Here is a 24,277-nt window from a genome sequence, read left to right on the forward strand (position 1 = left end):
TCCTTCTCTTCCTAGCAGTCACTCCTCTCCCTACCCCTACTCAAAGGGTTGAATTTTTTAAAATAGTTACTTTTATTAAGTTGAGTTACAATCTGTAATTTTCTTTTAAGTTAATATGAAGAGATAATGCCTCGTTCATTTCGCTGATTTGAGTTTAGAATTCGAGTTTTGCTACAGTAAAAAGCTCTCACAAACAATCACATCTAATTTTTTTGCTACAGTCAAAAGCTCTCACATAAAATCACATCTCAACTCGAATTCTAAACTCGAATCAGCGAAACGAACGAGGCCTAGTACACAAAACCTCACACTCAACCTAAGCCCAAGTGTAATTGAACCAGGCCCAAACACTTAGCTAGGCCCATAGACTCAACTCACAAAAGCCTAGCCCATAAACTAGGGTTGTTCGTTGATCGATCACCACCGATTTTTTTTTTTTTTTTTTTTTTTTTTGGAAAAAAACCTAAAATACACCCAAGATGCTTAAAAATATTATTTATATCAGTTAAAAAATAAAAAAAAATTATCATTCAGTTAATGGAAAATAATAGGTTGTAATAGTATCTAATTATTTAGAATATGACCTAAATAATAATTCTGTACAAATTCACGGCAAACTATGTATTTTTATCTTGTTTGTTTTGGTTACCTACCACCAACACCTTTAGTTTCGCTATTTTTATAAACCGAGCAGGCGAGCACCACCGAAAGAGGGAGGAAAACTGAAGGTTCGATGGTCGATTTTCTCAACCGGTTTTGGTTTGGCGATCATCAATTGCCGTTGCAGCTTGGATGATGACAATGAAGCTCGAAGGGAAATGGTGATGGAACGACAGAACAAGGACAACAACGACAAAGGTTTCTTGAAGAAGAAGAAGGAGGAGGAGGGGTTTGGCGGCTTTGTTAGTTGATAAAGGTAAATGAAGCCATGAACGTTTCTTGTTAATTTTTATTTATATTATTAAAAAAGAGTGAATTTTTGATAATTTAGGTCTCGTTTATTTATCCGATTCGAGTTTTATTACAGTAAAAAGCTCTAAAAAATTATCACATTTAATTTTTTTATTATAATAAAAATTTTTCACATAAAGTCATATTTCAACGAATTAAAAACTCAGTAAACTCCTTTAATTGTGTAACATAAATATTGCAATGGTAGTCTAATTCGACTTTCCTTGAAATCAGGAAAGAAAACGTGATGTGCCTTGCAAATGATAAATATACAAAAAAAAAAAAAAAGGGATAACAACATATATGATTCTTTTTTAACATAATATGACTTTTTAAGGATTTTTTAGAAAGATAGCTGAAGTTTGTAAAATTAACAAATATCTGTTTTTTTTATTAACTCAATGCTCAATAATTGATTAACGTAGTACTTAATCAGTGATTAACTAGCCTATCATTGATTGATTATTGACTGATTTAGGTTTATCACAAATTATGTCAATGCTTTTTCATTATTAATATGTTAATAATTAACTAAAATCAATTAGTAATTAATCAATTTCAATAACAAATTATATGTTTATTAATGATAAATTATTAATAAATTATAATAATGAATCAATTAATCATTTTGCTAAAATAAATTATTGGTAAATTATATGTTTATTACTAATTGACTATTAGAAAAAACAATCATTTTTTCATTTGTTTAAAAAATAAAAAATTTAAAAAATGTGATAAAAACAGTCATTTACTCAATTTTTTTTTAAAAGAAAGGGATAACCAAAAAATCTATTAAAAACTCAGCTAATTAAAAAAATAGAAAATTAATATTAATTATTTTACACAAATAAGGGTGAACACCGGGTGTGTTGGATCGGTTTTTGAGATTTTTCAACACTCTCAATGATGGGTTGATTTCAAATTTAACCTACCTAATTAACTCAAAGTTTAAAATCAACCTACCTAATTAAATTTTGGATAGGTTGGGTGGGTTGATCGGATTGAACATAAAATAAAAAAAGTAAAGCTAATCATTCTATCCAAAATAAGAAATGTATAAAAAGAAAACTAACTTTCATCATAATATTAGTCTTAAAAAGCTCTAAAGTTATCACATAAGTTATAAACTAATATAAAAATAAAATATATGTAAAACAAGTTCAAATATATAAGTTTTAAATTAACAAATAAATAATAATAATAACTTATACAACGTAAAGTATACTAGGTTGTTCAGTAAATAATATAAAATATGAAACAAAACCTATATATTATGATGTAGGAAAATATTTATGTATATAGATAAATAGATTGAGTGAGTTTGAGTTAATTTAAATTACAAAAAATTCAACCTAAACCTACTTAAGTAATAATTAGGTTAGATGAGTTGAGTTGAATTCTTAATCAAATTGGTCGAATTCTGATTAGAAAGGAATTCTGATTAGAAAGGATTGAAATAGAATAGATTGGATTATGTTGGGTGGATTAAGGGACGTTTGTTTCTTATATTCGTTTATGATTCTGAATCATAATTAATGATTCTTTATAATATTTTTACTCACAAAAATACACATAAAATAAAAATAATTTTAAATTATGATTTTGAATACATAAACTAAACATCATCTTAGAATATATTGGATTAGGGCTTAGAGGTTAGGTTCGAGTGGTCGGTTTTTTTTTTTTTTTTTTTTCAACCCCTGCGCACAAAGTACAAACCCAAACCAAAAAAAAAAAAAAAAAAAAAAAAAACCGCAAACAATAAAGCCGACTTCCGGAAACGGGAAACCAACCATTCCCCGATCCAGCCCCATCGATCTCACCGGCGTGCCACTACGCCCCACCCCGCCGGAGATCACGCCGGCAACTAAGGAAACCAACCCCTCGAGCGCCGCCGTCTCCGCAAACGCCCACCTCTCTTGCGGACCCAGCACCGCCGCAATCCGCCACCCCCAATAAACAAGTTCGCTTTGCATTGCTTGTTTGGGATCCAATAAACTTCCTTTTGCTTAACCAAACTCTCTTGATTCGATTTCAAAGGTGAGTTTTTCTGGGTCTTATCATCTACTTTTATTGTTTTCCCGTGACCAATTTGACAAGAAGAAGAATACGATCGAAAAGTATGTTGTTTTTCTTAATTTTTTGTAAACAAAACTGTAGTAACTGAGTTTTAATGGACAAAAGGGAAGAAGAATTGTTCCGAAACACCAGTCCTAATTGGAAAAACCAAACAATCGAAATTAGTTTGACCACAGATGATTTAACATTAGGTTTTATTTTAATTTGTAATTTTGCCTACAAAGTATGTATGGTTATTAATTCTAATGTTTTGGTTATGTTTAATCGAAATTAGTTTGACCACAGGTCATTTAACAACAACAACAATAACAAGCCTTCATCCCAACTTAATTGAAGCCGGCTATATAAATTTCACTTTTTCACACGATTATGTTCGAAATTATATTTTCTTGAAAGTCTAGATCTAGAATATCTTTTATAACGACTTCGGTTCACGTAATTCTTGATTTACCTTTCCCTCTCCTAGTATTAGGTATAAGAATGTCTTCCCAAGCACGAACTGGTGCTTCTAGCGGTCTACGTTGGACATGTTCGAACCACCTCAAGCGGCCTTCGCGCACATTATCTTCTATTGGTGCTACACCTATTTTACTACGAATAACTTCATTGCTTATACGGTCAATTCTCGTATGGCCGCTTATCTATCTTAACATACGTATTTCTGCCACACTCATCTTAGATATATATTGTCTCTTAATGGCCCAATATTCACTACCATATAACACAGCTGAGCGGATTACAGTTCTATAAAACTTTCCTTTTAACTTAATAGGCATATTGCTGTCACATAAAACTCCCGTAACATTCTTTCACTTAACCCACCATGCCTTAACCCTATGTTGAATATCCTCTTCTATATCTCCTTCGTGCTGCACTATAGACCCAAGGTACCTAAACTTCCTAGAAGCCCCAATCTTCACACCATCTAAAAAAATTTTATCACTCTGATTACTTGAGTTACTAAACTTACAATGCATGTATTCATTTTTCGTCCTACTTAACTTAAATTCCTTCATTTCGAGAGTCTGTCTGCACAGTTCTAACTTACGGTTAACTCCTTCCCTATGTTCATCAACTAAAACTATATCATCCGCAAAAAGCATACACCAAGAAACTTTATCTTGAATTTCTCTTGTCAGCTCATCCATCACGATGGTGAAAAGATAAGGACTAAGAGCAGATCCTTGATGAAGGCCGATCCGAATGGGGAACTCTGTCGTGTAGCTTCTAGCAGTTCTCACACTCGTGACCACCCCATCGTACATGTCCTTAATTACCTTAATATACCTCACATGCACTCATCTCTTTTCTAGCACCCATCATAAAATTTCCATCGGCACCCCATCATATGCCTTTTCTAAATCTATAAAGACCATATGTAGGTCCGTCTTGGCTTTTCTGTACTTTTTCATCAGCATCCTAAGAAGAAAAATAGCTTCTATGCTTGATTTGCCTGGCATGAAGCTAAATTGGTTACGTGAGATGGTAGTTGTGGCCCTTAATCTCCTTTCGATAACTCTCTCTTAAAGTTTCATAATGTAGCTTATTAACTTTATGCCCCTATAATTGTTACAATTCATCACATCTCCTTTATTCTAGAAGGTGGGGATAAGAATACTTTTCCTCCATGTATCAGGCATATGCTTATTCTTTAGTATCTCATTAAAAAGCTCAGTGAGTCACACAATTTCAACATCTCCTAACGCCATCCAAACCTCTATTGGAATATCATCTAGCCCACATGCCTTCCCCTTTTTCATCTTCCGTAGTGCAATTTTAATTTTCGAGACTCTGATTCCTTTTGTATACATCACATTAGGTTCTCCTTGTGACCTAAGATTGTCAAACTCTATCACATGATCATCATTATAAAGCTTCTTAAAGTAACTCTTCCACCTTTCCCTAATGTCTTTATCTCTTGTCAAAACTTGATCCGTATCATTCTTAACACACCTTACTTGATTTAGGTCATGACACTTCCTTTCTCTTATCTTAGCTAGTTTATATATATCATTCTCTCATTCTCTAGTCCCAAGTTTCCTATATACCTCATCTAAGTAAGTAGAACGAGTCTTACCAACTGCTCGCTTAGCTTCTTTCTTCGCTTCTTTGTACTTATTAAAAGTTTTAACATCTTTACGTTTTGGTAAATCTCTATTTAAATCCCCTCTTGGTCCTAATAGCCTTTTGAACTTCCTCACTCCACCACCAGGTTTCTTTCCCAGGGGGGCCTTTACCTCTAGATTCTCCTAGTACCTCTTTTGCCACTTTTCTAATGAAGCTGGCCATGACATCCCACATAGTATTTACATCACCTACATATGACCAAGTAGCCTCATCTAACAACTTCTCTTTAAAGGCCAAGTGCTTTATTCCTTTCAAATGCCACCAACGAGTTCGTGGGAGGTGGTTTATCTTGATCATTTTATAGCAAAGCTTAATGCTCACATCTAAGATCACTAATCTATGTTGGGTGGTTAGTACTTCTCCAGGAATTACTTTACAATTCTTACATAAAGAACGATCTCTATACCTGGTGAGAAAATAATTTATCTAGCTTAAGTTCCTTCCATTCTTAAAAGTTATCAAATGAGAATCTCTTTTCTTGAAAAATGTGTTTGTTATGATAAAATCATGTCCCAACGCAAATTTCAAAATAGATTTTCCTTCTTCGTTTCGAGCTCCAAAACCAAAACCACCATGGATCATTTCGAAGTTTTCCCTATCCTTATCAACATGCCCATTGAAATCTCTTCCAATGAAAATGCTATCCTCATTGCCTATACGACACACTAAGTCATCCATGTCTTCCCAGAACTTGACTTTAGTTTCCGCATCCAATCCTAGTACCAATTTGAGCATAATAATTCTATTCCCTATTCGCTTAATCTCAACTACATCATCCTTCACAGTTTTGTCCACTAGAATACCAACTCCATTGCGATTCCTTTCCCAACCTGTATACCATATCTTGTGTCTTAAATTTCCAATCTCCTTTGCTTTCTCTCCTGTCCACTTTGTTTCCTGTAAGCATAAAATATTAATTCTTCTTCTTACCATAACATCTACTAACTTCATAAATTTACCAGTTAAAGAACCTACATTCCAACTGCCTAAACGAATTTTCCTATCGTGGGCTAGCTCTGCCACTTGCACACGTCCATGAATGTGCAAGGACCCCCATTGCATATTTTTCACCATATCAGGGGCACGACATGGCGCATGGGCTTGCTTTTCACCCCACACCCGTCCATGAATGTGCGAAGACCCCCCTTGCCTATTTAACACTATACCCGGGGCCCGGCATAGCGCGTTGCACGTAGGGAACACCCCAACAGATTCTATGTGAGTGAAATCCATGAGAGTGACTTATTTTTAAGCTGGCCGTCAACCTACCGCAACCCTCCTCCTTTACCCGGGCTTGGGACCGGCTATACAAACGCATAGGCGGAGTTACCACAGATCATTTAACATAGGTTTTATTTTAATTTGTAATCTTGCCTATAAAGTATGCATGGTTATTAATTCTAATGTTATGGTTATGTTTAATCACACAGAAAATTTTTGCTAATAATTTTTCAATGTACCCTTTTGAGCATGATATATTCAATTATAAACTTCATGAACAATAGATACTTTTGAGGTTTTGTCTAAGGTGTAATTTTCATTCGAAATAGAAACCTCTTTTTTTTCCCCCTGAGTTCGTTGTAGCATTTTTTATCTAAATTTTATTTATGGAGTTTATGTTTTGACTAAAACTGAAGCATATCAACCTCATTTTTAGTAAGAAGATGTCTTTGGGGGGTTTCTCGTTAAGTCCCAAGGCTTCTCATTCCAATACTCCTTGTAATATGTCCTATTGGTAAATGGATTCTAGTTAACTACTCTACTTTATTTAGAAGGGAAGGAGAACATAAAATGAAATCTTTTATAATGGGAAGAAGAATTAATTAAGTGAAGAAAGACTGGCATTTCTGTCTAATGTCTTGATTTGTTCTTTTTCTCCCAAGCTAAATTTTTATATGCATTAGTATAGTTTTTGCACCTTGCTTTATAAAATATAATAATAGCCGATAGTATATTATTGTTTGGTCATCTTTTTATTGTGTAGAAGCTGTATGTTTCATAATTTTGCTCATTAGTTTATGTAAAGAAATTGTATTGTTTAACATATCACTTGACCAGAAGGTTCAGCTTGATGGGAAAAGCAAAGCAAAGGCACGATGATTCAAGCAGGCTTGTCGGCTCTCTAAATTCCGACCCTGATCTGAAATTCTGCGGAGAAAATAGTTGGGTGATTGTGAAGAAGCAGAAGGTTACCATTCTGGTGCCTTCACTACATGTTGCTGATAGGTCTCTGCAGTTAAATGCAGAACCAAGTCAGTTGCAAGCCCTGCCTAGAAAAAGGGCAGATAACAGATCACCGCGTCCAACCGATACATGTCCCAGGATGCCATCAGTTGATGAGCGGAAAAGGTCATTGTCTGCAGCTTCTAAAACGGATCTCCAACTTGTTAAGAAGGCTTCTTCTGCTCCAAACATTCCAACACTGACCAGAACTTTGAGGCAAGATCCAAGAATAGTATCAATAAACCCAAACCGCAGTGATACCTCCAAGTCTCACAAAGTACTCGGAGTATCTAAAGCCTCGAGAACCATCATCCGGCCAAGACCATTTCTCCATGGCAACGGCGATTTCCCTGATGGTGGCATGCTGTTGAACCAAAGATTGAGGGCACTGAATCTCGAGAGGAAGCTTCAGAAAGCCGGCGGGTTGAGCAGATGGCTAGCTTCTCTTGGTCTAGAACAGTTTGTGAGGCTCTTTCAAGGGAAGAGTATTGGCAAGTTTCAGTTGGTCAATCTGACCATGAAGAAGCTCAAGGACATGGGTGCAAACGCAGTGGGGCCTAGGAGGAAACTCATGCATGCAATTGACTGCATTTGCCAGCCTTACTGTTTTCAGGCTTTATGAAATTGTTATCTGGGATTTAGGAGCTTTATAATCACGTACAAGGTGAGGAAACAAATGTACAAATGAACTTGATTTTGTTGTGGTTTTTTTTTTTTGTTTTTTTGTTTTTTGTTGTTGGTGATAGTTGTATTTATTAGTGGGATAAGGTAGTTTTTATTTTTATTTTTAAAGTATAAGGTTGTTTTTAATTGATTCGTAAAATTGTGTTCCTCTTCTATCATCTTGGCCTTGACCCGTGAAGAGATTTGTATCATCTTTTCAAAATATGTATTTGAGGATTTAAGTTGAATTCTAATCTGTTGCTGGCTTTCTAACATCAACCATGTCATTCACCTCACCTCTTTTGTGTGACTTTGATCAAGAAAATGTTACTTATATGTTGATGTTCAAATCTGACACAACACCAAGTACGACTGCGTATGGTGGTCAGACACACTTTCTCTGCTGGAGCTAGTCGAATGGCTAGATCTGTTCTGCTCAGGAACGGGGCAGGGTTGTCCTGCACGGATAGAACTAGGGAGCTTAGAGCTCTCGGGCCACCGGTGTAGAGGTGTCAAATGGGCCGGGCCGTCCATGGACGGCCCGGTCCAGCCCGTAATAGTGTCGGATTCGGCACAGCCCGGTTCGCTACTGTTACGGGCCGTGCTGGCACGGCACGTGTAATGGGCTAGGGCTAGGCCTCAGTTTCTCAGCCTGCGGCCCAAGCACTGCCCAAGCACGTGGAGGCCTGCGGCACGGCCCTTGTTCGGCCCGGCCCAAGCCCTGATTCGGCCCTTGTTCGGCCCGGCCCAAGCCTGCGAAACGGCCTATTTCATTTGGTCCAGGGCCCCTTCGCGGGCCCAAACGGGAGGCACGTGACGGGCCTCCCGTTTGGCCCGCAAAGGGCCCAACGACTAAAAACCCTAAAATCTGAAAATTCACCCCCAAAATTCCCTATAAATACTCCTTAATTCCACCATAAATCTCACATAACAATTCACTCTCAACTTCTCATCTCACTCTCATTCTATCTCTCAACTTGTCTCTTTGATTTTGATTCTAAGCTTTTCTCTCGCGTTCATTCATTTTCTAGCTCTTTCATTTACAAAGTTCAATCAAGTTCTATCAATTTTCAGAAATGGCCGCTCCAAACTTCCCTGATTTCACTGCTCTTCCTGAGCTTAGTGATGAGCCATTTTATGAGGATGAAATGATGCCTCCCAACCCCACCCCCACTGAACCAGAAAATGCTCCGGTGGATAATGCTTTAGTACACAACGAGGAAGTTGGAGAACGCGGCAGAGGAAAAAGACCGCGAACTTCTCCGGCACGGCAGCATTTCACCGATGAGCCCCGACCAAATCCAAAACAGGTGAGATGAAAATTCGTGCGGTATGTAAATATTGTAAAAAACATTTTTCTAATAAAAAGGGTGGGGGTACTGGTCATCTGGATAGACATTGGAAAGTATGTCTACCGTTGCACCAAGGTGGGAGTGTAGACTCCCGCCAACAAACACTATCACTCACATCACAGGGGTTACAAAATTTTACATACGATGCACAATGTGCTCGTGAGGCACTAGCTAAATTTCTAGCTAGTGCCGAATTGCCTCTTTTTTTTAACAAATGATGCCTCGTTCGAAGAATTCATCCAGACAACATTTTGCCCACAATTTAAATGGGTAAGTAGAAACACAACTCGTTCTGATTGCATGAAAGTTTTTTATGCAATGAGACAATCTCTTGTTGATAATTTTAGGACTTTTAATGCTATTGTCTCTTGCACTTCTGATCTGTGGGAGGAGTACAATAAAACTGGATATTTATGTGTCACAGCGCACTACGTTGATGACGATTGGGTTTTACAAAAAAGAATAATTGGTTTTCGTTTATGTTCATACCCCCATAACGCAACTATTTTTAATACAATAATGGAAATTTTTGGGTTTTATGGGATAGAGGATAAAGTTTTAACAATTGCTTTTGATAATGCGTCAGCTAATATAGCTGCAATTAATCTGTTTAAACGTAGTTTGAAACCAGCATTTGGAGGGAAAATTTTTCATCAACGGTGTGCATGTCACATTATTAATTTAGTAGTTCAGGCAGGCATTGAACATATCTCAGTTAATCTTACAAATATTAGAGAATCATTATCATTCATATCTAGTTCTGGAGCTCGGCTCCAAGAATTCAAACAATATTGCAGAAACAGCCAAATGCGCCCAAGAAAGTTTCCAACTGACGTGAGACATAGGTAGAATTCAACATATTTAATGTTGAAGGCAGTACTCCCGTATTCACAGATTATCACGACATACGTAAACAGTAAGAACGATCAAATTTTAATTTTCGATCATGATTGGCAGATTGCTGAGTATTTTTTTAAATTTCTAGAAGTTTTTTACAATGCTACTGAATTACTTTCTGGAGTTTATTATCCTACTGCACATTTAGTTTTACATAAACTATTTAATATTTCAGAAACATTTTCTTATTATAGGGATACATAACTTTTTGGAAATATAGTTAACTTAATGGAAAATAAATTTAAAAGTTATTGGTCAAGTTGTCAATGTTATAAGCATTGGCAACCATTTTAGATCCTGGGTGCGGAGTAGATGGAACTGAATCATTGATGACTGCTATCGCAGAGAATTTAGAAATAGATATGCAACTAAGTATTACTAACGCTAAGAAAATGTTAGAAAAAGTTTTTAGTTTGTATGAAGTAAAATATAGCACAGGTAAAAAAGAACAGGGAACTTCGTTGTCAACTACCAGTTCGGGGCCTAAAGGATAGTTGTGGAGTTTCTTGAAGAAGAAAGAGAAAACGGCAGGATCGTCCTCAACACAAGCGTCTACGGAACTAGTCAAATATTTTGAAGCAAATTTTGTAATCGATGACGACAAACTAGACATCTTACAGTGGTGGAAGAGCAAGACCGATCGTTTTTCAACACTGTCCATAATAGCTAGTGACATTCTTACAAATCCAGTGTCAACGGTAGCATCGGAGCAAGCTTTTAGCGCAAGCAACCGAATTCTTGACGAGAAGAGAAGCAAAATGCATCCAGATATCTTGGAGGGACTAATGTGCGTTAAAGACTGGAAAGATGCCAGAAGACGAAAACAACAATACACAGATGATTCGATGCAAGAATATTTTTCTAACTTAGAAATAACAGAATCTTCTGGAAGCACTTAGGTTTGTAATTTACTATTCCTAGCTACTGCACTCTTTTTTCCTTCGCTAAGGTTTTGTCCCGATCTCTCCACGGGTTTTACTTAGCAAGGTTTTTAACGGGGCAGTCATTTATGTGTACTCCTATTATGGACTAGGGCCAAGGGCCTGGACCGGGCCTGAGTTTTTCTTCTCAGGCCCGGCCCAGGCACGGCCCATGCCCGTAATGGGCCTGGGGTCAAGCGTGTCGTGCCGGCTCGGCACGGCACGTTTGACATCTCTACACCGGTGTGGTGCTCGTCAATGACCCTCCGACAATTAAGTTAGGGTGCGTTTAGAATAAAAATCCGTGTTATAATTCAGATCATAATTTATAACTCATTATAATATTTTCTCTTACAAAAATACATATAAACTGAAAATGATTCTGAATTCATAAACTAAATGTCTTCTTAGTATTCTCTTCGAAACAATGGAAAGAAGGGCGAAGTTCGTTGGAAAAAATTATTCATATCTCAATACCACGGGGTGGCCGTACAGCTCTATCAGGGGCGGTCCCAGGTGTCACCTATCCACACCAGTCATACAGTGGCCCAGATAGACCGTGGAGATGATCTCTAATGGACGGTCAAATGTATAATCTTTTCTCCAATTTCTGTTCAGCAAACCAGAGTTGAAGAGCAGTCCACTAAAATCTGTCGAGGCCGAATCTTAGAGTGTGTTTGGTTGCTGTATTCGTGCAATGATTCAAATCATGGTTTGTGGCTCGTTACAGTATTTTCTCACACAAAAAACACACGTAAATCGAGAATAATTCTGAATCATAATTCTAAATCGATGAACCAAACATACCTTTAGTGGCGAGCAGGAAAGGGGATTACCGCGTGCTGTTCGGCAAACAAACCGGAAGCTAAACGGCCGAGATTTGCTCGGTGATACTACGGCGGATAAGTGATCGACAAGCATGAGTCAATCAGGTCACCAGCAGCAGCCCCCCAGTGCGCCTCGTCGGCTGGTCGGGAAGGCGCACTTGTGCCGACCACTATTCGGGAGCAATCCGTCTGGTGCAGAGTTACGACCTACTCGGGATTCTCTCTTCTGACACGATGGGACGTGCTGGCGTAAGTGGACACGTGGGGCGTTCAGATTGGACAACGATTCGGCAAGATTCTGGGCTGTGACGCTTTGGTTTCCGTGCTGAGATTTTTCTATACATAGGGGGTCCAAGTTCCCATATTTCAAGAGGACTGCACGCTGCCGCTTGTTGGCGAGAACTGCCGACCAATGATTGAGAAGCAACCTGTTCGAGTGTCCGAGAAGAACACGAGAAAAAATCTCACAAACGACAATCTAGAAGGTAAAATGTCTGATTATTCCGATTCTCAGAATAGGCCTTACTAACACTACACACACACACACACGCGTATTTATTGATTAATCTCATTTTTAATCCTGAAGTATAAGCCAAATGTCGTTTTCATCTCTGTTCTACCAAATTATTTTAAATTGGTCCTTCAACAGAAAAGGCAATTGAGGATTTGACCTGTTTTTGAAGACTAAATATGAGATTATTACTTTTTATTACTTTTTGGGGGTTGGTGGGGGTGGTAAGTGACCCCTACCTTAGCGTAATAAAATCTTCTATTCTTATCGATAAGTTTTTTTTTTTTTTTTTTTTTTTTTTTTTAAAATTTTTTTTTTTTTTTTTTTTTTTTTTTTTCAAGAAATGACCACAATCAATTAATCGTATTAGAAAATTAAAATCCAATTTGCTCATCTTGTACGGGATTTTGGGCGTCATATTTGGTAGCAAAAAAATTGTTGAGTTAGATGTGCAACATTCTCATTTATTTTTTATTTTTTATTTTTATTTTTTTTAGGAGTGCAACATTCTCTTTTGCTAAGCCTAAAATGACTGAAGTTGCAATTTGCCCATAACTACTTATTCTACCTGGGGGGGCTGGGGCTTTTTTAACTGAGAAAAATGGCCAGTGGCTAAATGAACATATCATGTATGTTATCCATGTTAAAAAATAAAAAAACCCGATTTCTAAGCCAAATTTGTTTCTTTATTTTTTTAAAAAAAAATTGAAATGAAATTATCCCTTAAAAAAATTGAGATAAGTTAATAACATAAAAGAGAAGTGCAAAGAACAGGTCTCAACATTGTAAATAAAATTATACAGGACATAATATAATAATATATTATTGGCATTTTAGAATCAATTTTGGTAATAATTGATTCGATCAAATCTTTAAAATTTCTATTACAGACATTCATGCTTATCAAAAATTTAAAAAATTTTCAAGCAATTTAGGAAAATCTTATGGTTCATCATATTCTCTTTTAGAGAAGACTCTCGATCTTATCATTTTCATCGTTCAAATCAAATATAAGTTTAAATCTTATCTTCAGCAAATATAAATTAAATTAAAACCATATCCCCCTTTAAGTATTTATATCTAAATTTCAAGGTCCAGAAAGTATTGGTTTTAGTGTACCTTAAAAAACAAAGTATGGTAAAAACTGAAGTAAAAAATAATAAAAAATAAAAAACCACCGACTGGAAGATTAATAGCTGTTCTGCGTTGTCGTGTTGAAAGAACAACCGTATAGGGAAGTTGTGTCATCCGAATCTCAAACATTTTTCACTTGCCATGCATATATATCACATAGATTTGTATAGAATAATATGTTTGTATACATATATTTATATATGTATTTATGCATGATAATACGTCCAAGATAGTCTGCTCAGATTGGAATCACCATGTGGTACTAGTCAATCTCAAATGACAGGTTAGTCTTATATTCACGGAAATTCCTAGAGAGAGAAACACACATATATATATATAGAGAGAGAGAGAGAGAGAGCTTGAAAGCTTCTGTGAAGCTCGAGGAAAATGGAAGACGGAGGCAAAACCGCTGGAATTCCATTGCTGGACTCGGGAGCAGCTTTGGGAACAACTTCGACGGTTCAAACCCTAGCGAACATCGTCGTTTCGATCGTCGGGACCGGCGTTTTGGGCCTCCCTTTCGCTCTCCGAATCGCCGGTTGGCTCGCCGGCTCGCTCGGCATCATCGTTGCCGGTCTCGCCACCTATTATTGCATGCTTCTTCTCGTAAGTTTTCGCTCTCAAAACTTCAAATTTCTGGGAATTCGGAACTTCATGTGCTCTGTTTGCTTCCCGCGAAAATGAATCTATGTCATGCGTATATTCTCACCCGTAAATCATTCGTTCCGACTTAACACTCATAAATTGTTCAACTTTTCTTGCGATGGTGATTCACAATTTGAAATTGTCCCCATGAAAATTAATTTGTGTCTTTTTAGGGAAAAAGAAAACCTGAAAGATATGCTCTGTTTGTTTCTCAGGAAAATTAATTTGTGTATTTTTGGGGAAAAAAAGAAAAAACCTTGAAGTAAGAATGGTTTAGTGCATGTGCAATATTCCTTTCCTTTTTTTTTTTTTCCTTTCAATTTCCTTTTGGACTCAAATGTATAACAAACATGTGCTGTTTGTTTCCCACGAAAATTAATTTTGTGATTTGTGGGGGAGAGAACCTTGGATTAAGAATAATTTGGAGTATACTTACACATTTGTTCTTTGATTTAAAATACAAAAAGGAAATTTTAGTGCGTTTGGAATTGATTTTAGATTGTTTTTAAAAACGTTTTCATAAAGATACGAAAATGAAAACGGTTTACAAACCGTGTTTGTTTAGCAAATATTTTAAAAATGAAAACGAAAACAAAAAAAAAACAGTAAGAATGATTTTTGTGAAGGAATTAAAAAATGGTTGAAAGTTATTTTCCCTTTTCTGTTTTCATTTTCTAATACTTATCAACAATGTTATAATATATTAATTAATAATTATAACCAAATACGATTTTCACTTTTTATTGCGTTCAAAATAATCTCTTTAAAAAATAACCAAATGCAATTTTAAAATCAATCACAGAATGATTCTCAAAACAATCTCATTTTTACTTTTGTACTGAAAATAAAATCATTTTGAAAATGTTACCAAATGGGCCCTTTATTTCTTTTGGACTAGAATTTATATAAAAGGGGTTATGATTCACTCGTGGTTTTGGTGATGGGCAGGTCAAGTGTAGGGACAAGTTGGCATCTGAAGAAGAGGAAGATTCAACAAACAGAAAAACCTATGGCGACTTGGGCTATGAAAGCATGGGAACGACAGGTCGTTTTCTAGCTGAGTCTCTCATTTTCTTGTCACAATGTGGAGGCTCCGTGGCCTACCTTGTGTTTATAGGACAAAACCTTTCATCAGTGTTTAAAGGCCATTGGAACTTCTCTTCCTTCATACTCTTGCTTGTCCCAATTGAAATTGGGTTTTCATGGATTGGAAGCTTATCTGCTTTAGCACCCTTTAGCATATTTGCTGATATCTGCAATGTGTTGGCTATGGGGATTGTGGTCAAGGAAGACATACAGCAGGCTTTAGGGGGTGAGTTTTCTTTCAAGGAAAGGACGGCTATAACGTCGAATATTGGGGGCTTGCCGTTTGCCGGAGGCATGGCGGTGTTTTGCTTTGAGGGCTTTGGGATGACATTGGCATTGGAGGGCTCAATGAGAGACAAAAGAAGTTTTCCCAAGTTGCTCGCTCAGGCTTTTACTGGGATCACCCTTTTGTATGTTTTGTTCGGGTTCTTTGGTTACATGGCGTATGGTGATGAAACGAGAGATATAGTCACTCTCAATCTCCCTAGGGATTGGTGGGCACTGGCCGTTCAGGTACTGCTACAACCTTAATAGTTAATCTATTTATACTTTTAGATTTAGTCTTAAATTTTCGAGTATTATTTCAAAAATTTGAATAAACTTGATTAGATTTATAAAACCAGCAATATCAAATTTAAAAACCAACTTCCTAGTTCCTAGTTTCAAACTTTATATTACATTCCATGTGTAATAATGAGGCTGAAAATGAAACATCAAAATTGCGTGCAACGCTTCATTGCTTTGCATGTGGTCGCACTTATGGAAGATGCTAAAATGAACGGAGTTAATTTTGCAGCTCATTCTGCTCTTTCATGTTTTCTAATATGGTGCAAATAATCCTTTCTGTCACATTGTAATAACTTATGGATTTGATTCAGTGTGGGTTTTTGTCATTGTCCTAGAAAACATGTATTTAGTTTTTCAACCAAGCTGTCTTTTTGTCCTTGCTTATAAGTTTATGTGTTGTCTGGGGTTCATCATTGTCATCTTTATATAATTGCTGTTATTCTTGGGTCTGTTTATCTTAATACTAGATAGACGCAGTATTCTCAATGTAAAGTTTTTGCATTACTTTATTTCGTTTAACTATTTGGATACAAGAAATTGTGTGCAGTTCTCAGAGAGAGAGTCATGTGTTGGACTTGGAATGTCCGTATTTCCCTTTAAAGAAATGATATTAAAGCCTTTGCTTTTCATTTATTTTGATTGATATGCTTACTTCATGGCGGGACCATAGCATGTCTTAGTCCAATAAAATTTGACCACTAATCTTGTTATCCATTTGATATAGATAACATATTTTAATAGTTCCGTTGATGACAAAATCAAATGAAAACTATGATTTTAAGGTTTGGTCTGGCCGGGTATGGACTAAAAGAGACCTACGACTTCAATGCAGTATTGTGTGCCTTTAAGAATAATAATAGTCCTTACCTGTTTCTTGATCTTCTTCTTGGTGTTTTTGCTGACTGATTACAGATTGGCATGTGCTTGGGGCTTGTATTCACATTTCCAATCATGGTACATCCCATTAACGAGATCATAGAGGGAAGGTTAAAGAAGAGCAACTGGTTTCAGGATGCCGAAAATACCAATGGCTATTCAACAACAAGCATAGGAAAGTTTGGAATATACCTGAGCCGTTCTATGTTGGTAATCGGATTGGCGATATTGGCCTCATGCGTGCCGGCGTTTGGTGTATTCGCCTCTCTTGTTGGGAGTACCGTATGTGCATTAATCTCGTTTGTTTTGCCAGCCATATTTCATCTGAAAATATTCTGGTCCTCTCTAAATCTGTGGCAAAGAGCCTTGGATTTTGTCATCTTGTCATGTGGCATGCTTTTCGCTGCTTATGGTACTTATAACACCGTAGTTGGTGTATGATTGGTTAAAAAGCCGAATTTTGACCCAGAAAATGTTTTTGGTGAAGTCAAGCCTTGTGAAACGGATAAATTAGTTCTTTTTAACTTGAGGAAGATAAATGGATGACCACAGCCTACAGGCGCAAGAAGAACAATGTATGAAATGTTTGCCGAGTTATGTTAGCAACAGTTGCGACTATGGTACCTCGGCCATCCTTAGATTCCACAGCAGGACGCGAAACTTGGGTTTTCATTCTAGCAGTTTTCTAAGGGTTTTGTAGTAGAATTAATTGCTAGCAAAAGTAGCATAGTATGGTAGTTTTTTTTTTTAAATTATTTTTTTATTTAGTTTTTGGGTCTTCTCCTGGATTCTCATTAGTTTTTCCTTTTATTTAGCTAGGAAAAAAAAAAAAGAAACTCAAATCTTTTGTTGAGAGATGAAATTTAGGATTAAAATTATTTTTTTATTTAGTTTTTGGGTCTTCTCCTGGATTCTCATTAGTTTTTCCTTTTATTTAGCTAGGAAAAAAAAAAAGAAACTCAAATCTTTTGTTGAGAGATGAAATTTAGGATTTTAGTCGGAAAGTGACTCTATGATGTAGTAAGTGCTTGTAATTTGTATAACTTATATGTCAAGGAGCTTCACCAGTCTTTGTGATAACGGTCGTTATACAGTCATTTTCATGAACTACTCTTTAGCTTGTGCAATCTGCCTTTCAATCTCGCTTTAGTTGCAGTATACCTTTCAAAAATATTACATACACAGAAAGTGATACCTTGCCATTTACCAGAAAACTACCATCAAAAGTGCATATGCAAAAAAGATGAAGTGACTTTTCGATTGGGAAAGACTCTTTCACTCTTTTCATTCTTATCCATTGCGTTGAAAAAAGTTTTAGTGCAACTTCAACTTTCACGTTTCTTTCTACAAGCAAAAAACTTCCACGTTTCTTTCTAAACGAACTTGAAAAAAACATAATCCACCTTTCAATTATAGAATCCAATATTCTATGCTATTTTCTTCTTTAACCAATAAAGAATCCTTCTTTTAGAGATAGATCATCGAGATTTGACCTTTTGAAAGGAAAAGAAAACTCTTTTTTTTTTTTCTTTTAAGAACAGGATATGTTATATATTAATTCAATCTCTCTTGTTTAACCATAAATATATTCACTCACATATAGTAGAGCATCAAATTGAACAAATTTTTTTTTTTTCTTTTTGACTTCGATTTTGTCTGTGGAGTTACGTGAATGTCAATGAAAAAAAGCGCATGAAAAGATCATTCACAAAATAATAAAAAAAAAATCTCCACGTTCTTTAGTAGAATTAATTATTTAACTCCAGTTTTTAATAATAAATGAATTAATCGTTATATCAATCTTGATATTTTTACTAGATTTATTTATAATTATACTTTGTGACAATAAAGTGAAAAGCTGTTTTTTACTTTTTCAAGAGATAAGACTAACAATCGGTAGGTAAATATACATATAACATAGTGGAGATGACTCAAACTGGCCTATATCCTTACCCCTAATTGTATTTGTTTTGGTGGCTTCAAGCGTGCTGCCAAGTAGTCTATTCACAATTTTCAAAGGAGATTGTAAATCGACTTCTAAGGGGATGTAGATAAGAATTGTCAATTCTAGAATCTCGATTTTCGAAAGGTGAAAGTGAACTCGGAAAAGTTCATCGACAAATTCCTTGAACTAATGTTCTAGCACAAGTTAGAGTTCGCAGACTCGATTAGTTGGTGATCCTATTTGTTCTAATTATCATTTTAGAAGTCAGTTAAGTTGAATATGAAATAATATTAAGATTTGTATATTTCAATGAGGATTTTTTTTGAATATATATATATATATATATATGAGAGCGACAAAGTCTTTCTTCAAGAGAATCGAAGAGTGAGAGAGAGAAGAAAGTAGAGAAGAACAAACGAAGTTTTGGCGGCGCCTCTAATCGCGTCGCTCAGTTCCTAGCCTAAACCTTGACAATAAGCTTTTTGCCTAGTTGTGGGTTGGAAGGTCGTGGTGATAGAGTGCGTTTCTAGGTAGCAAATGAGATGGATCGACTTTTGGAGGGTGATTGCAAGATTTACACTGATTTTGGATCCTGATTTAAAATTAGTGTTTAGTTTGGATGATTTAAAATTTAATATGATGTTTTAAACTAGCTCAAATCATGATTCTAAAACGACTTCCTTCTTAATTCAAGGTGATTCAAACTCCTGATTTTGAATCATGGTTTCAGAATCATGATTTGAACCCAAAATCATGAATCATGGTTCTGGTTCTAGAATTACGATTAGAATCACCTTAATTTCAATTCTTGTACTAAATGAACCTTAGTGCGCCCAAAGACCAAGATCTTTGGGATTTTCGATCCATGTAGTGTAGGCGGTGTATGTAGCAGTGTCATGGGATCCATGCATTTCACACGTTATTGTTAGGGCGGACCACGACATTGGTCTCTCAAGGTAAGGGTGGCAATACGGATAGCAACATGACGACATGACTCGAAACCCGCACGAAATTAGCGGGTTTGAGTTTATCATAAATAAGTTTGGGTCAAAATTAGGTCGAATCCATAAAACACGATTAAATAGTGTGTTGTATTCAAGTTGACCCGCCAACCCGTAATTGACCTGCACACAACACAATTACAACTCATCTATTAACTATATCTACAAATATATATATATATATATATATATATATAAAGAAAAATAGGTTGAGAAATATGTTGACACGATCTTATTATCATTCATTTTATAAACGGATTATTAGAAATAAGTTGACACGATACTATTATGACATGTTTAATAAACGGGTTAGTTGTGCAGTGTCGTGTCAACCCGCCAATATACAGATCGTATTTAGATTTTGTATTTCAACACGAATAATAAATGAATCGTGTTCGTGTCAAGACTTACCGTGTCAACTAAGAAGGTTAATATGATACGAACACGATACGGCAACACGAACTGCCACCCTATCTCAAGATGTCTTGTTATTCTATGTGGATAATTCTACAACATACATCTCAACCCGTAGACTTCAAGAATGGGTCTTGGAGTCTTTTAGTATTCTTTTTCTTTGGTGTTTTGATATTTTAGTTTTTATATCAGTGTTGGTTCTTACTTCGATTACTTTGTGTATTTATGTCATTTGCTTAGTGGTCTATGTTTTCCATCTGACCGATTTTTTTTCCAGTTCTTTTTTCGTGGTCTAGGTGTTGTGAGATCTTAACATCAATTTGGTCTAATATTGTTCATCGATTATAAATTATATGTAAAAAAGCAGTGTGTATGCTCTCTTTTATGGTGTATTGGTACTTTTGATGTCTTTTGTTTGTGTAACTCAATACACATTATTTCTCTTGAGCATTCAATTCGAGTTTACATTATGGAACTAGCTATTTGTCATCGTCGTGTTTCTTGTAATAGGAGACGTGGTTAGATTGGCTTTTGTATTAACTTTTCACACTTTCTAATATATTTTCCCTTAAAAAAAACATAATTTTCACCCGATTTGAACAAACAGAGTGTTCTTAATTTAATAATGCATGTATATTAAATTAAAAATAGTTAACAAAATTATTAAAAGAATTATTTGCTTATCAAATCATGTTGTAACTTCAATTTTTTCCCTTAATTTCGAAAGAAATTAAACTCAAGTCATTAGAATTGTAATTTTTTTCCCCTGATAAACCATCGAATACGAATCTCCCAGTTCAAAAGATTAGTGATTAATCATAATGTTACAAGATTAATCCTTGGTTCCAATCTTAACCATTTCCACAATGCCTACCAACATTGATCCACGTCCGAGAGGGAGGGTTGTTGCATGGAGGATTGACATTGGACATTCATAAGTAGCAGTGTCACAGAGCCGTCTTCCTTACATTTCTCTATCTACCAACAAAAAGGATCTTAAAAATGATTACTATATAGCTTTTCAGGAGATGGACACATTTGGATGCTCCAAAAGCTAATGCTCTTCCCACTCACCGGCTTAACATTCACACACACACACACACACACAAAACACACTACTTTTGGTTTAGATTACAAAGTGGAATCGAAAGTGAAAGTGGGTTGAGTAAGGACAAGTTCCTCATTCTTTAGTCACAAATAAGCCTATAAATTTTCACCAAAAAAAAAGGCCTATAAATATTCAGAACAAAAAAAAAAGTCGCACGTATCAAAAGAAAAAGAGAAAGAGAATCAGGTTTAAAGGAAAAAGTTCGAAATCACGTCACTTTCAAGACAACTTCTTTAGTGTACAATTACAGCCACAAAAAGTTGTTATTCTCAGTATCTAATTAAAGATTAAAGATATGCCACTTGAGTAAACGAAGATACTCATGTGTGCTTTGGTGCTCTTGGAGATTGGAATGGCTTTTCTCTTGGACAATTATATGAAGTGAAAAATGACTCATTCGGTCCCCTAAAAACGAAATGAAGAAAAAACTCATTCGGTGGGGGAAACATATGAGACCTAATGTGGTCCTCTCATATCTTTCACTTTATCCCAATTATTAGAATAATGCATCTCTAGCTGTCTTTGGGAAAATTCTGTTTGTTTTAGGCATGTACATATATGGGTGTATCTATCTGTTGGATCAGCCGGGTGGTTATGTATCTATCTATGTATTATATATATATGTCTCTATTGTGTGGAAGTAATCGTTGTTTAAAGGGCACTATTTAACTAGATTAAACGGTTGAAATCACAATAATAAAGCTTGGATCATGCCACTAAAGCCATGTTTGTTTTTATAATAATACTATGTTTGGTATGACTATTGTATTGTATAAACTAATACCGATGATAAATTAATACAATTTATGTCGTACTATTAAATACGGCTCATTTTTAGTGTATTGTATTGTGTTATTTTATAGTGAATTGATGATTGATGTCGGGGATGAGCACGACTAGAAATCATGATCGGACCGATATAAAGTCACAACGGAATTTATAATTGTTGAAAATTTGAGGGGACACAATGCAATTTTATATTTTTTAAAATTACATTTTGACCCCAAATATTTTGTAAAATTACATTTTGAACCCAAACACTTTTGTAATGTTACACTTTGACCCCAAATGTTTAAAAATTTCATTTTGGCCCCAAAACTTTTAAAAAAGTATATTTTACCCCAAAATTTTTCAAAAATTATATTTTGACCCTAAAATTTTTAAAATTTTACATTTGACCCCTTATATAATACGTCATGACACCAAACACAGTATTGTATTATGATAATACAACACAACACAATTGTAATGACTGAGAAAATCCTAGAATTAAATCATGTAAATTTATTTATTTAAGTCAAGGACTTTACTCAGTTACTTACTGTCATATTTTGTGACTGAAAGATTTATGAAATTAATATCAGTATTCCTAAATTATGTAGCAAGTCTTATGATGAGTTCATAAATTTAAGAACAAGTAAATTCAGTTGATAAATTCCTACTGTAATTAAGGTGGAAGAAATCCTTCGTGCATATACAGTTTGAGAATCCTAATCTCAGGAATCTCTTAGTGCAGTATAATGTCAGTAGCGTATAGAGAAACGGTCTGACATTTAAAGAGAAAACCCTTAATTTCCAAACATATAAGAGGAAATTAAAGGGGCAGTGTATTAGTAAAGAAATTTAGATACAATATAGGTTCAGAAGTTAACAAAGTCGGGGACTGAAATTTCATGTCAACTAAGTAAATTCTCAAAAGTCAGTATGAAGTAATAAGAATAGCTATAAGAATAGAACATTAAGGTGTGATTACTAAGTGTTCACTAAACCTTGCTTATGTAAGCAAGATAACATCAAGTAAGTAATTAAGAATTTAAGTTAGGTAAGATACTGTTACCGACTTTCAGACTGCAATACGGAAAGATGTACAAAATGTTGTGTTAAACCCACAAGTGGGCCAACACATGAATCTTAAGGTTAAGAAATGAAAGGGAATTGAAAGACATCAATTTTAGGGTTTTAGAAATAATCAGAATGAAGAACGGACGAAAAATAGATCCGGAAGGCCAAATCGCGTAAATTGGGATTTCGACTGATTTAAGTGGACCAAGTCAAAATTTATTGTCCAAGAGTCGACCAAAATGTCGCCCTCAAAAAGTTAGTCAACAATGGTCAAAGTTGACTAAGTTGACCAACTGTCTGAAAAATGCGGATAAAACGCGCACTGGACAGGAAATTAAGTTGAACCAAAATAGGATAATTATTAAATGGTCAGTGGTTGAGATTAAAAGTAACAAAAGATTGGATGGAGGAGATTTGACATGTGGAAAAAGGAATGAAGGGCAGCCGGCCTACTTGATGAGGAAGCAATAGATATTTGTTTGAATTTTTACAAAAAAGTCCTTAGAAAAGTCAAATTTTGCATTGTTGGTCCCTTGCTTTATGTTGGTCAGTTCAAATGTTGAACAAATACATATAATGGTAACTTTCATGTGGAAAAGAAACAATAGAGCCAAGCCAAGAGAAATAGAGAGGAAAAAAATTTTGAAAGTGAGAAAAATAGGGATTTAGGCTGAAATCGACGGAGTAACCGAGGTATAGCGTCACTGGAGCTTGATCTTCATTCCCTAAGCTGAGATTTCAAGTTTTTCTTTTTATTTCCTCTTCTTTGGCTGCCGTGGAAGGGTAGGGAAGTATTGAATTTTTTTTAACTAGAAATGGTGATTTGCTTGTAATGGTTAAAGAACTTGAATTCTAGTGAATTAAGGATAGATTCTTGGTTATTGAACTTTTGTTTCTAGCAATTCTTGATATAGAGAATTTTGATAGAAATGTTGAGAAACCCTAGAACCATGATGATGATTGATGGTGTATTTGAAAGAGAAAGGATATGGTTTGTGTTTGAAGGTGAAAATAATGTATAAAGCGAGCTAAAGTTAGCTCGGGAAACATAGAAAAATAAGGCGAAACTCTGCCGAAATTTAGTTTAGGAATTTGAGATTAAAGCTAGT

The 24,277-nt window shown here is 35.5% G+C and overlaps 2 protein-coding genes across 5 annotated transcripts; both read left to right on the forward strand.

The window, feature by feature from the left end:
* Positions 1-650: 650 nt before the first annotated feature.
* Positions 651-8,138, forward strand: LOC21395636. Of its 3 annotated transcripts, none has more exons than XM_024171242.1 (2): positions 651-916; positions 7,216-8,138. In XM_024171242.1, exon 2 carries the CDS (start codon positions 7,229-7,231, stop codon positions 8,000-8,002), a length of 774 nt encoding a protein of 257 aa, XP_024027010.1. In that variant the 5' UTR covers positions 651-916; positions 7,216-7,228; the 3' UTR covers positions 8,003-8,138. The 3 variants fall into 3 exon arrangements, with proteins under 3 accessions (XP_024027010.1, XP_024027008.1, XP_024027009.1); XM_024171240.1 differs by lacking the exon at positions 651-916 and adding an exon at positions 2,684-2,991; XM_024171241.1 differs by lacking the exon at positions 651-916 and adding an exon at positions 2,684-2,991 and having other exon boundaries at positions 7,219-8,138.
* Positions 8,139-13,882: 5,744 nt separating this feature from the next.
* LOC21395637 (amino acid transporter ANT1) lies at positions 13,883-17,639 on the forward strand. Of its 2 annotated transcripts, XM_024171243.1 has the most exons (4): positions 13,883-14,290; positions 15,278-15,374; positions 15,621-15,928; positions 16,895-17,639. In XM_024171243.1, the coding sequence occupies exons 1-4, from the start codon at positions 14,072-14,074 to the stop codon at positions 17,297-17,299; spliced, it is 1,029 nt and encodes a 342-aa protein (XP_024027011.1). In that variant the 5' UTR covers positions 13,883-14,071; the 3' UTR covers positions 17,300-17,639. The 2 variants fall into 2 exon arrangements, with proteins under 2 accessions (XP_024027011.1, XP_010105071.1); XM_010106769.2 differs by having other exon boundaries at positions 15,278-15,928.
* Positions 17,640-24,277: the final 6,638 nt, after the last annotated feature.

The sequence above is a fragment of the Morus notabilis genome, unplaced genomic scaffold, assembly GCF_000414095.1.
Source record: "Morus notabilis unplaced genomic scaffold, ASM41409v2 Scaffold446, whole genome shotgun sequence".
In the NCBI taxonomy this organism is placed as follows: domain Eukaryota; kingdom Viridiplantae; phylum Streptophyta; class Magnoliopsida; order Rosales; family Moraceae; genus Morus; species Morus notabilis.

What these genes read in the sequence shown, in the direction of transcription:
- LOC21395636 (XM_024171242.1), top strand. Translation starts at nt 7,229, where the DNA reads ATGGGAAAAGCAAAGCAAAGGCACGATGATTCAAGCAGGCTTGTCGGC.
- LOC21395637 (XM_010106769.2), top strand. Translation starts at nt 14,072, where the DNA reads ATGGAAGACGGAGGCAAAACCGCTGGAATTCCATTGCTGGACTCGGGA. An exon ending in ATTATTGCATGCTTCTTCTC is followed by an intron (nt 14,291 to 15,277) that starts GTAAGTTTTCGC and finishes GGTGATGGGCAG; the next exon opens with GTCAAGTGTAGGGACAAGTT. An exon ending in GGTGGGCACTGGCCGTTCAG is followed by an intron (nt 15,929 to 16,894) that starts GTACTGCTACAA and finishes GACTGATTACAG; the next exon opens with ATTGGCATGTGCTTGGGGCT.